The 12,504-nt window shown below is 58.9% G+C and overlaps 1 protein-coding gene across 2 annotated transcripts; it reads left to right on the top strand.

The window, feature by feature from the left end:
* Positions 1-12,504, top strand: ARHGAP45 (Rho GTPase activating protein 45). 2 transcript variants are annotated; one of them, XM_059697396.1, is made up of 23 exons: positions 1-239; positions 1,065-1,395; positions 4,182-4,325; positions 4,540-4,624; positions 4,705-4,777; positions 4,887-4,953; positions 5,074-5,211; positions 5,312-5,376; positions 5,545-5,655; positions 5,730-5,810; positions 7,277-7,465; positions 7,648-7,785; positions 7,882-8,072; positions 8,189-8,307; positions 8,407-8,490; positions 8,635-8,739; positions 8,846-9,018; positions 9,190-9,378; positions 9,472-9,609; positions 9,873-10,099; positions 10,183-10,390; positions 11,308-11,416; positions 11,510-12,504. In XM_059697396.1, the coding sequence occupies exons 1-23, from the start codon at positions 150-152 to the stop codon at positions 11,839-11,841; spliced, it is 3,387 nt and encodes a 1,128-aa protein (XP_059553379.1). In that variant the 5' UTR covers positions 1-149; the 3' UTR covers positions 11,842-12,504. The 2 variants fall into 2 exon arrangements, with proteins under 2 accessions (XP_059553379.1, XP_059553378.1); XM_059697395.1 differs by lacking the exon at positions 1-239 and adding an exon at positions 318-426.

Here is a 12,504-nt window from a genome sequence, read left to right as displayed (position 1 = left end):
GGCTGGGCCTGTCACGTGGGCCTGACAGCTGGGGAGGGGGTGGCTGGGGACGATGTGGTCCTGAGGTGGTCAGCTCCCGGAGCTGCGGCGCCGAGACCCCCGGCTACTCCACCCGCGCCTGCTGCCTGCGCTGCTCTGCTGGCCCCACCATGTTCTCCAGGAAGAAGCGCGAACTCATGAAAACCCCTTCGATCTCGAAAAAGAACCGGGCGGGAAGCCCCAGCCCGCAGCCCTCGGGAGTGAGTGAGCCTCTTTGGGGAGGAGGAGCGGGTGGGGACCTTGGGGCCACAGGGGGACAGGGTGCGCCCTCTGCCCAGAAGCAACATGCCGGGCCTGCGATGGGGGGCTCACGCCAGCTACAGCCCCCACCAGGCAGGGCTGCAGGGGCCGCGCAGGTCCAGCCAGGACCCTGGCATTCGGCTCATGGTAGGAGGCCTTTGGGGTGGCCATGGCCTCCCTCATCTGGCCCACGGCCGGCTGTGGGGCCCAGGGGGCGGGGTGGCGGTGCCAGCGTGGGGGCGACCTTTGGTTGTGGGCTCTGTAGGATGGGGCTCAGAATGTGGGGGCTCCGGTGCTGTTGGATGTGAGAGCGATGGCACAGCGGAGTATCTAGCAGGGTCCCTGGGTGTAGGGCCTCCCGGCCCAGGGGGTGTACACAGTCTCGTGTGTTTATGGGGCTCAGGGGTCTCCAGGAGTTGACAGAGGTGTCGTTACCAGGGATTGGGTGCGTCTGCCACAGCCTGAGGTGGGCTAGAGGGGCTGGGACCCTCTTCTGGCCCGCCCTCCCCCACCAGGAAGTGGGGTACCCGCGCCCCCGCAGGCCCCGCCCCTGGCTGTGGTTTGGGTAGACGTTGTTTGTGAAAGCTCTGGGGAAGAGGATGTTGGGTAACAGGTGTGGGAGGGGCATGGCCCCAAATCTCAGCCCTCTGACCTCTGGCCTCTGACCCTCATGGGGTCAGGTTGAAGACCCCCCCCCCAGAACCCCATTTCACTTTTGAAGAAACTGAGGTAGTACCTGGGCCAGAGCACCTGCCTTACCCCCCCATTCCCCCACCCACCTCCAGGAGCTGCCCAGGAAAGATGGGGCGGATGCTGTGTACCAGGGACCCAGCCTGGAGCCACTGAGTGTGACCTCCAACACCAAGGCCACAGGCACGCTCAAGAGGCCCACCAGCCTGAGCCGCCATGCCAGCGCTGCCGGCTTCCCGCTGCCCGGCGCCACTTCCTGGACGCTAGGCCGGAGCCACCGAAGCCCCCTGACAGCCGCCAGCCCCGCGGAACCACCCGTCGAGGGGCCCTGGCCCGATGGCGTGGAGGACATCTCCCAGCTCCTGGTTGATGTGGCCCGCTTCGCAGAGGGCCTGGAGAAGCTCAAGGAGTATGTTCTACGTGATGGTGAGAGCCAGCAGGGACACTGAGGCCTGGGGGGAGGCGAAGTAGATACAGATATCCCAAACCCCGGGAGGTCCAGGCAAGGTAAAGAGAAGGGTCAGAAGGGGATCTTTATGGAAGCAACCACTGCAGCTAGGGCTTTCAGGGATGTGTAGGAGTTTGGTGGGAACTAGGAGGGAAAGGCATTGAAGCAGAGGAGATGTCAGGTGCACTGGCTCAGAAACATGAAATGGAGTTGTGTTTGGAGGAACGAGATTTACTAGTATATGAAGTGTGTGAAGCTGAAGGGATTGAGGATGACAGGGAGAAGGATCCTGGACATTATCCTGAGGGCAGTGGGGATCCACAGGAGGTGTTAGAGCAGAGGTCGGACTTGTGTGTTGGGCCGAGGTGGGCTAGAGGCAGGCTGAGGTCTGATGGAGCGTCAGAAGGGACAAGGGGCAGGAAGGACAGCATGTGAGCTGCAGGAGGGAGCAGCTTGTGGGATGGCAGTTCCGTTTTCTACTCCACAAGACTGACAGCCTGGCTTCCTGCTGAGTTATTTTCATCTGTTTCCTGTTTATCCCTAGCAGGCACCTCAAACCAGGCAGGCACAGCACCTTGTGTGCTGCCTGCTCCTCCCGGAAACCACAGTGCCAAGACCCCACCAAGTGCTCTGACCAGCTTGCCGTAGGCACCCATTTTATAGATGGGTAAACTAAGGCCAGGAGTGGGGCACTGATCTCTGGCTCACCCAGCTAAGGAGGGGCCAGGGCCAGATCCAACCTCAGCCTACAGTGGCCTCTGTGTCTTCAGGGCGCTAATGAGGAGCTCTGTGTAGAGGCCCAGCCCCTTCTGGGTGGGAGTGGGAACCCCCAAGGTTATCTGGTCACAGAGGCAGGGCCTGAGCTCTTTCCTGGGGAAACTCGCTAATCTCGGTTCCTTTCCTATTCTGGCACTTCCTTGGGGGCCTGGTCTGGGTGGGGCTGAGTCCTGGAGGCGGTTGGGATAGGGTTGGGGACACACTTCATCATGCCTCAGGCGTCCTGGGCCTGGGAAAGAGACTGGAGCAGAGGGGATGTGGGTTTGAATCCTGTGCTGCCCCTGCTTGTCCAGCTGTGAGACCTTGGACCAGCTGCCTGCCTCTCTGAGCCCAGGTGTCTTATCTGTGAATCAGGGCATCTATACGTTCAGGGCTTATGGTTGCCCTGATCACAGATAAGATACCTGAGGCTTATAGTGACTGTTACCAGGTGTTCTCAGCATATTGTGTGTTGTCTTGGGGACCAGTATGCTGCTGCATGGGGCCCCGAGGTGAAGGGACAGAGCAGGGTGCGGGGTCCCCAGCCCTCTGGGAGCACATGGCGCTTGGGGACGCAGCAGCTGCTGCACTTGGCTTGGCCGTGCCAAGCTGAACATGTCCAGGCTTCTCTGGAGTCGGCTTCCCTGGCGTCAGCTTCCCGGTGGGGGTGCTGCAGGTGGCTGAGGCCAGGCAACACAAGGGGCGAGGGGCGAGGGGCCAGGTGTGTGGAAGGAATGTCCTGGGAAGGGGCCTGGCCTGGCCTTTCCCCAGCATCTTCCCTGGATCCCTGAAGCCCCTTTATGCCTCTGAGTCGGCTTCCGTGTCAGGACCCCCCAGGTTTCAAGGCACGAGGGCCATCCAAAGGGGTCCTCAGTGCTGAAAACGGTCGGGCCTATTTTCAGGTTCCACTTATGTTCTGAGCAGGCCCACCAGGCAGAGACAGAAGGCCAACAGGTGTCAAAGCTGTCATCCCAGCCGGCCCCCAGGCCTCCTGGGTCTTAGCACCTAGTTGTCCCCTCCCCTTACAGACACTGCTATGGTTTTGTTTTTATTGGTGTGTTTTGCACACTGTTCTGCCTGCACATGCTGCTTTTCAGAACATCTGAAGAGAGCATCTAAAACCACAGTTCTAAGTTTCAGAGCTAACCTTGACCCCCTATGCTCCATCACCGCCTAGGGCAGTGATGGCGAACCTTTTGAGCTCGGCGTGTCAGCATTTTGAAAAACCCTAACTTAACTCTGGTGCCGTGTCACATATAGAAATTTTTTGATATTTGCGACCATAGTTAAAGATTTATATTTTTGATATTTATTTTATATATTTAAATGCCATTTAACAAAGAAAAGTCAACCAAAAAAATGAGTATGTGTGTCATAGGTTCACCATCCCTGGCCTAGGGTTCCCCTTTTCCCTGGAGATAAAGCCAGGCAGGGTCCTTCTGTGTGTCGTTCTCATGCCTTCAAACATAGTGTAGGTGGAAAAGCTGTGTGATCCTTGAGAAATGACTTTCCCTCTCTGTGCTTCAGTTTCTTCGTCTGCAAAATGGGGATGATGACGGTGCCTGTGTCATGGGGCGGCTGTTGGGAGAGTGTGAGATAACAGGGTGCTTGAGGCCTGGTATCCAGGCAGGCAGGGAAAGGAGAGAGCTGGATAGAGCCTTGAGCAGCCCTGAAGGGTTGGGGCAGGGAAGGGGCCAGGTGGGCTGCAGGAAGGAGGAGGTACCAGGACTGCAACTTGAAGGACAAGCAGTTTACTTTCTGGAGGGATGAGGGAAGTGTTCTGAGCAGAAGGGACTGCCTAGGCCAAGGTCTGGCCTTTGTTGCCCTGGTCAGCACCCAAGAGAGGGACAGTGCCCTACCTGATGTCCCATAGGAAGCCTCGGGCAGCTGCCCCCTCCCACCTCTGCCTCAGTTTTCCCACCTGGGGACAGGATCTTTGAGGAATACGTGGGCAGGTTGTCTCTGGGGCCACCCACTCCCTCCCTGCTCATACCTGCTCTGCCCGCAGACCTCCTGGAGGCCCGCCGGCCGCTGGCCCATGAGTGCCTGGGCGAGGCCTTACGAGTGATGCGCCAGGTCATCTGCAAGTACCCACTGCTGAACACTGTGGAAACGCTCACAGCTGCGGGCACCCTCATTGCCAAGGTCAAAGGTCAGCTGGCCAGGACAGAGCAGCAAGGGCTCTCTGCCTGGAAGGGCTCCTGGAGGAGGGGATGTTTGAAGTGGGTTTTGAAGGATAGCTAGGAGTCTGATGGGCACACTTGCTCCAGTGATTCCCCTGGGCTCAGGGCCCCCTTCACTTAGTTGTAGGGGTGGTCACATCCCAAAGTGAGCCAAGCCTCCTCGTCCTTGTCTCTGCCCGCCAGCCTTCCATTACGAGTGCAACAATGAGGCAGACAAGCAGGAGTTTGAGAAGGCCTTGGAGACCATTGCCGTCTCCTTCAGCAGCACGTGAGCGCGGGCCCTGTGAGCGGGAGCAGGGGTGTGTGGGGCCCTTGTACCTCTGGATACTGACAGCCCTGACCCTGCAGGGTGTCTGAGTTCCTCATGGGTGAAGTGGACAGCAGCACCCTCCTGTCAGTGCCCCCCGGGGACTCGAGCCAGGTGAGCAGGGATGGCCTTCTCTGTCTGGGGGCGATGATGGTCTCCTGATGGGTGGACATCACCTGGGACCCAGCACAGGGCTGGGCTCACCTGGACTCCCCCTGCACAGTCCATGGAGAACCTGTACGGACAGGGAAGTGAGGGCGCCCTCCCTTGCGCCGAGGACTGTGATGCTGGTGAGTCTCTGAGCCACACACGCTGGGCGGGCATGTGCTTGAATGGTGGATGGAGGGGCAGAGGACTGGGACTGAGGGTGTGCTGGAGGGTGGAGCCCGGGCTGAGAGGCCACTCTGCAGGCTGCCTGCTGCCCGAGGAGGTGGACATGCTGCTGCAACGCTGTGAGGGAGGCGTAGATGTGGCCCTGAACTATGCTAAGAACATGGCGAAGTACATGAAGGACCTCATTGGCTACCTGGAGAAGCGGACTGCCCTGGGTGAGTGCTGGCCTGGGGTGAGATCTGCCAGGGGACCCCTCCGCTCACGTACCCCTTGCTCCCCTCCCCTCTGCACTGACTCCTCTTGTCTGCCCTGCAGAGATGGACTTTGCCAAAGGCCTGCAGAAGATTGTCCACAACTGCAGACAGAGCGTCATGCAGGAGGTGGGGCCACGTGCCTGGGTGTGAGTCCCTGCAGCTGAGAAGGGCCCAAAGGAAGGGGCTCCCTGTCTATGCTATGGTGGTGGCTGAGGGAACCCGAGGGAACCAGGGAGGGCTTCCAGGAGGGCCTGGGTGCTGCCCCACCCCTCTAACTGCCGCCCTCTCCAAAAGCCCCACATGCCCCTCCTGTCCATCTACTCGCTGGCCCTGGAGCAGGACCTGGAGTTCGGCCACGGCTTGGTGCAGGCAGTGATCACGCTGCAGACCCAGACCTTCATGCAGGTGGGCTGCCCCCCGGAGGCTGGGTGAGGAGGGGGGTTACCAGGGTCTCCTGCTCACGGCCCATCTCACCCCAGCCCCTGAACCTGCGGCGGCTTGAGCACGAGAAGCGCAGGAAGGAAATCAAGGAGTCCTGGCACCGTGCCCAGAGGAAGCTGGTACCTTGGGAGGCAGGCGGGCGGGTAAGGGTGGGGCGGGCTGGCCTCTGAGCTGCAGTCCCAGGCATGGACCTACACCAAACTGTGGTTTCCTGCCTCTTGTACACTCGTCGACATCTTCCTGAGCACCTGTCTTGTCTCTTACACTCACCCCACATCCAGAGGAGTGCTCCACCTCAATCCACTCTCCTCCCTTTTCCCAGGCCCTTTACAGGCGCTTAGCTGTGGAGATCATGTGACTTACTTCACTAAATCTCTATTGATGGGCCTTTTAGTTGTTGCTGAGCTGTTGCTGTTTCAAACACCACTGCTGTGACAAGCCTGTCCCCTTTTGGATATGTGATCAAGCATTTATTTCAGATCTCTGCCTGAAAAGGAATGGCTGGGTTGGGGTGTGAGAGTACAAGCTACCCCCTCGAACCAGAGCTGCACTTTCCCCCCCTTTGTGAAGCTCGGTCCATATCCTTTGCTCCCTTTGGATTGGACTGTGGTCTGTTTATTGATTTGCCAGAACTCTTTACATATTAAAGAACTCAGCCTCTGATGGTGTGTGTTAAGATCCACTCCTTGGCCTATTTTACCAGGTAGAAACCTGTGATTGCCAGCAGTAGTCTTTTCTTTTGTTAATCCTCACCCGAAGATATTTTTTCCATTGATTTTTACAGAGAGTAGCAAGGGAGGGAGGGATGGTGAGAGAGAGAGAGGGGCAGGGAGAGAAACATCCATGTGAGAGAGGTACACCAATTGGTTGCCTCCTGCACACGCCCCAACTGGGGCCAGGTATCGAATCTGCAACTCAGATATGTGCCCTTGACTGGGACTCAAACCCATGACCCTTTGGTGCATGGGCCGACGCTCTAAGCACTAAGCAACACTGGCCAGGGCAATAGTCTTTTCTTTTATGGCTTCTGGGTTTTGTGTCTTGCACCAAAATTTTTTATTTAAAAAATTCCCCCGTGGTTTCTCCTAGTACCTATACCAGTTCTTTACCTTTAAGCCTTTGAAGGTGCAGGCTGCAAGGTGTGGCCCCAGAAGGCCCATGGGTTTTGACTAAGTGCCTTCCTGCCCACCCAGAGGGTGCCTGACTTCCTGCCTGGGCGGCTGCACTGTTCTCTCTGAGAGGGGAAGTGAAAGAGCGTGTGCGTCACCAGCCGCTCTGACGGGGGTGGGTATAGGTGTCAGGGGCTGATGAAGGCTATGCCTCAGATTCCCGGCCTGTCAAATGGGCACACCAGATCGATCCAGTTCCTCCTGGAGTCCATGATAGGTGTCACCTCCTATTCTTCTACTGTCATTTCTTGGACAGGTGCCTGTTTGCCCACTGGGTCATGGGATGTTACCATGGGACATGGTGGTGATGGTGCCTGACTTGGTGTCTGGCTGCTGGGGTGGGAAGTGGGGAAAGCCAGGACCCAGCTCAGTTGAAGGACAGTTTGGAAATGGTCTCTTTGCTTCCACGCCCACAGCAAGAGGCAGAGTCCAACCTTCGCAAGGCCAAACAGGGCTACGTGCAGCGCTGCGAGGACCATGACAAGGCCCGCCTGCTGGTGGCCAAGACGGAGGAGGAGCAGGTGGGCACTGGGCCTGGAGCAGGGGGCACCGTCTCCAAGGCCCTGGACAAGCGGCGGCGCTTGGAAGAGGAGGCCAAGAACAAGGTGGGTGTGAGTGGGGAGGCAGTGGAGGGTGAGGCCCGGGGGGGCAGTTCTGACACATTGTGTGAAGTTCCCCACCTCTGTTCTGCCGGGAAAGCCCTCCCACCGTTCTGCTGGCTGGGTTTCTATGTGGGTCTTGCATCCCAGGCTGAGGTCTCTCTGTGCGCCCCCGACCCCCACCCCAGGCAGAGGAAGCCATGGCCACATACCGCACATGTGTGGCGGATGCCAAGACACAGAAGCAGGAGCTGGAGGACACCAAGGTGACGGCGCTTCGACAGATCCAGGAAGTCATCCGGCAGAGTGACCAGACCATCAAGTCGGTGGGTGCAAGGCGCTCCCAGGCTCTGGCTGCTGGCAGGCTGTGCAGCTGCCCGTGCAAACTGCTGACCTCACTGCCTATGCCCCGTCTCCCGCAGGCGACCATCTCCTACTACCAGATGATGCACATGCAGACGGCCCCGCTGCCTGTGCACTTCCAGATGCTGTGTGAGAGCAGCAAGCTCTATGATCCGGGCCAGCAGTACGCCTCCCACGTGCGCCAGCTGCAGCGTGATGAGGAGCCCGATGTGCACTATGACTTTGAGCCTCATGTCCCCACCAGCAACTGGTACGGCTGTGTGCACGCGCCCTGGGAGCCGGCTTCGCACCTGAGATGGGGGTAAGCATGATGAGGCCCCTCTGACCCCCATCATGGCTCCTCCTCCCGGCTTTTACTCCCACCAGGTCCCCTGTCATGCGTGCCCGGAAAGGCAGCTTCAATGTTGGTGACGCTGCAGAGGCTGCTAGTGGCCCCCCTGATGAAGGTGGGCCCAGCGATGGGACGCTTGCCAAGGAGCGCAGGGGTGAGTGCCCAGTGGGGGTGGGTGCCTGGCAGGATTGTGGGGTGGGTGAGGCCTCCCTCCAGCCCTTCTCAGCCCTTCACTAGATGCGCCATTCTGCAGGTGGGCGTGGACACCAGGTGCACAAGTCATGGCCAACCTCCATCCCAGACTCAGATGGCAGTCTGGACCCCAGTCCTGGCTCAGGTGAAGGACCTGCCCTGCCCTGCTGGCCGGGGACAGCTCACCATGTGGTCAGGGTGATGGAGAGGGCCCTTGGGAGAGCAGTTGGCCAACCAGATGCTGCTCCCTCTGGGCTTGGGGTATCTGACACCCCTATTTCCTGCTCAGGGGACTTTAAGAAGTTTGAACGGATGTCATCCAGCGGCACCATGTCATCCAGCGAGGAGCTGGTGGACCAGGAGGGCAGTGCAGGGGCATCGGCCTTTGAGCAGGGTAAGGGGCCTCTGACCCCGGCAGTAAGGGGAGAGGGGTTTAGACTCTGCCTGTGGGCCTGGTCCTGACCTGCCTTGGCGACAATGACCACCTGTCCCACCCCCAGCTGACCTCAACGGCATGACCCCTGAGCTTCCAGTGGCTGTGCCCAGTGGGCCCTTCCGCCACATGGGACTTTCCAAGGCAGCCCGAACTCACAGGCTCCGAAAGCTCCGTTCCCCAGCCAAGTGCCGGGAGTGCAACAGCTATGTCTACTTCCATGGCGCTGAGTGTGAGGAGGTGAGTGGCGGCCCCAGGGATGGCTGGAAGGTCCCATGTGGAGCACAGGCGACTCTGGGAGAGACCATCGGGACTGTCTTTCAGAAACTGCCCTGTGGGGGACTGGGTCATGAGGGCTTCAGGGAGGAGGGAAGGGGGACCCAGGCTCTCTGCTCACTTCACTGCCCCCAGTGCTGCCTGGCCTGCCACAAGAAGTGTCTGGAGACCCTGGCCATCCAGTGTGGACACAAGAAGCTTCAGGGCCGCCTGCAGCTCTTTGGCCAGGACTTTGGCCAGGCAGCCCGTGCCACTCCCGATGGCGTGCCCTTCATTGTCAAGAAGTGTGTTTGTGAGATCGAGCGGCGGGCTCTGCGCACGAAGGTGACTACTGTGGGGACAGCAGCAGGGGCTTCATCCCAGAGGCACAGGGAGGGGAGGCAGGTGTGGGCTGAGGCTGACCGTGGACCCCCACAGGGCATATACCGGGTGAATGGGGTGAAGACGCGTGTGGAGAAGCTGTGCCAGGCCTTTGAAAACGGCAAGGAGCTGGTGGAGCTGTCACAGGCCTCGCCTCACGACATCAGCAACGTCCTTAAACTCTACCTGCGCCAGGTGAGCCCCATGGGGGAAGAGCAGATACTGGGCAGGACCTGTGCCTGGCAGGGGCGGGGCTTCTTGGGGTTGTGGGCTGCTAGGCCAGGGATGTGGCCAGGGCAAGAGCAGATCTGGTTATGGGTTGGGGTGGGACCAGCACCTGATAGAGGTCGGGCTGATGCTAGGGGCATGGCCAGGGAAGGACAGGAGGGGACTGGGCCAGGATCACTCATGACAACCCCCCATCCCCACTCCTCCTGCCCCCACCTGTCACTTGGCAGCTGCCTGAGCCACTCATCTCCTTCCGCCTCTACCATGAGCTTGTGGGGCTGGCCAAGGACAGTCTGAAGGCAGAGGCTGAAGCGAAGGCAGCGTCCCGGAATTGTCCGGATATGGCTGAGAGCGAGGCTGTGGCCATGGCTATGGTAGGCCGGTTGCGGGAGCTCCTGCGTGACCTGCCATCCGAGAACAAGGCCTCACTGCAGTACCTGCTGCAGCACCTGCGCAGGTGAGGGTCAGCCAGGCAGGGGTCCAGGGTGGCTGGGTCCAGGGAGCCACCCTCACCTGCTTCTGCACCCCTCGACTTCTCAGGATTGTGGAGGTGGAGCAGGACAACAAGATGACCCCCGGGAATCTCGGCATTGTGTTCGGGCCCACGCTGCTGCGGCCACGGCCCACAGAGGCCACCGTGTCCCTCTCCTCCCTGGTCGATTACCCCCACCAGGCCCGCATCGTGGAGACCCTCATCACCCACTATGACCTGGTTTTCGAGGAAAAGCCTGAAGAGAACAGGGGACAGGTGAGGTGGCAGGTGGATCAGGGGAAGGTGCAAGGGTCTGCTCATGGGGGGGATGCAGGTGGGGGAGGACTGGGAGGTGTCTGGTTTCCACAGGGACAGCCTCCGAGGGGTCCTTTAAGCAAAGTGTGGGCTCAAATCTGGGGGATACCCCACTCAGTGCAGAGGAGTTGGCTCATCCTGTGTCCTACAGCCAGACCCCTGGCTGGGTCCAACTTGCTACTTTACCTGGCTGCTGGGTCTTAATTTTAAGCCAACAGTTTTTGTTTCTGCAGGTTTGTGTGTCCAAACAGCCCCCTGCTCTAGTATATATATTTTTAAATTCTTACCTGAGGATATGTTTTGTTACTGATTTCAGAGAGGGAGAGGGAGAAAGAAACATCAATGATGAGAATCATTCATTGGCTGCCTCCTGCATGCCCCCTATGGGGAGATCGAGCCTGCAACTCTTAAGAGAAACATCGATGTGAGAAACATCAGTTGCCTCTCATACACATCCTGACTGGGAATTAAATCCACAGCTTTTTGGGATACAAGACAATGCTCCAACCAACCGAGCCACCTGGCCAGGGCCCTGCTCTAGTATTCAGTCCCTTTGCCTGAGTCTTTATCTGTCTTTAGGCATCTCTTGGGGTTTGGGCAACAGGTCCCTGGTCTCCAGAGGCAAGATTGGGTGTGGCCTCAGGATCACAGTGTCCTTGCTGGCTGTCCCTGCAGGACCCAACCCAACTGTCAGAGCCTTCTGCCCCTGCTGGGAGAGCTGTCACTCATGACATGGGAACGGGGCCCTCAGCCTCAGATGCAGCGGGTGGTGACAACTGTTAGAGATTTTAAAAATATGGCTAATTTACAAGCCAGAAAATGGAGCTTGGACAGGCTGGATTCCAGGCCCCTCCCTGACCTCCCTGCCACCCCTGCAGTATGGGATGCCAACCCAGCGGGCTGAGGTGTTGCTCCAGGTACCCTACTCGGAGACCAACGAGGAGGCTGCCTTCCCCCTGCAGGAAGCAGCTGAGGACGGAGGCCCAGGTGAGTGGATCGGCCTAGGGAGCGCAATGGGAGATACCTCTCCCTGTCTCTCCCTCTGTCTCATGCCTCTCCCTCTGTCTCTCCCTCTCACAGACCTACCAGAATCCCATGTTGCCTCCAACGACTCTGACTCAGAACTGGAGGAGGCCCCAGAGCTGCTGTCCCCGGCAGAGGGGGGAGCCTTGCACCGCCTCAGCTTCTTGGAGAAGCAGGGCAGTGAGGCCAGCGTGGAGGAGGCTGGGGACAGCGGCAGTGAGGAGCAGCTGGGACCCTCAGCTGGGGAGGATGGTGACTGGGAGGGGCTGTCCCAGTACAACACCAACCAGTCCAACAATGTAGCTGAGAGTCCGCTGCCCGCCATGAAGCATGGTGACAGGCATGTCATAGCAGGCACTGGCCCGGAGAGCAGGCCTGAGTTTGTCTAGCTGGGACCTCGGGTGGCCTGTGCTGTGGCTGAGGGCCGAGCACCACCCTGTTTCTGGCTCCTGTCACTGTGCATGTCCCCAGGCCTGGCCATACTGTGCCAGGCTCTGTGCCTAGGCTGCAATGGCCCACAGTGGTGAGGGCATCAACAGCCACCTTTTCCACAAGCTTCCAGGAGCAAGTCCATGGTCCACCCAGTGCCCCTTTGCATGACCCGCTTGGCTGAGCTGGGGACTTTGCTCTCAGGAGTCACCATGGGGCTTTGTGGACAGAGGAACTGCCTGAGTGACCCCAGCATTCTGCTCAGGGCTGGCCACTCCTTGGACCTTCCCTGACCTATAACTTTTGGTTGCCGGGCTGTGGAAGGCCACTCTGACAGCCAGACAAATGTCAGGGACCAGATGGCAGAATTGGGTTTGGACATCTGGGGTTTAGGTACACGAGGGGATCTCCCTTCACATGTGTACATATTTTGCTTAAAATAAAGTTGCTGCCCAGCTGGTGTGGCTCAGTGGTTGAGTGTCGACCCATGAACCAGGAGGCCACATTTCAATTTCTGGTCAGGGAACATGCCCAGACTGTGGGCTCGATTCCCAGTAGGGAGCATGTAGGAGGCAGCCGATAGATGTTTATCTCTCATTGATGTTTCTCTCTCTCCCTCTCTC

This window comes from Myotis daubentonii, chromosome 5 (assembly GCF_963259705.1).
Source record: "Myotis daubentonii chromosome 5, mMyoDau2.1, whole genome shotgun sequence".
NCBI classification, from domain to species: Eukaryota; Metazoa; Chordata; class Mammalia; order Chiroptera; family Vespertilionidae; genus Myotis; species Myotis daubentonii.
Note: the sequence above shows the minus strand (reverse complement) of the source record. Positions and strands in the feature narration are given on the sequence as shown.

Excerpts from the sequence above, each read along its gene's own strand:
- ARHGAP45 (XM_059697395.1), top strand. The coding sequence starts at position 325 with ATGCCGGGCCTGCGATGGGGGGCTCACGCCAGCTACAGCCCCCACCAG. Across the intron at positions 4,778-4,886 it reads CCCCCGGGGACTCGAGCCAG|TCCATGGAGAACCTGTACGG; the intron begins GTGAGCAGGGAT and ends CCCCCTGCACAG. Across the intron at positions 9,379-9,471 it reads GGCGGGCTCTGCGCACGAAG|GGCATATACCGGGTGAATGG; the intron begins GTGACTACTGTG and ends GGACCCCCACAG.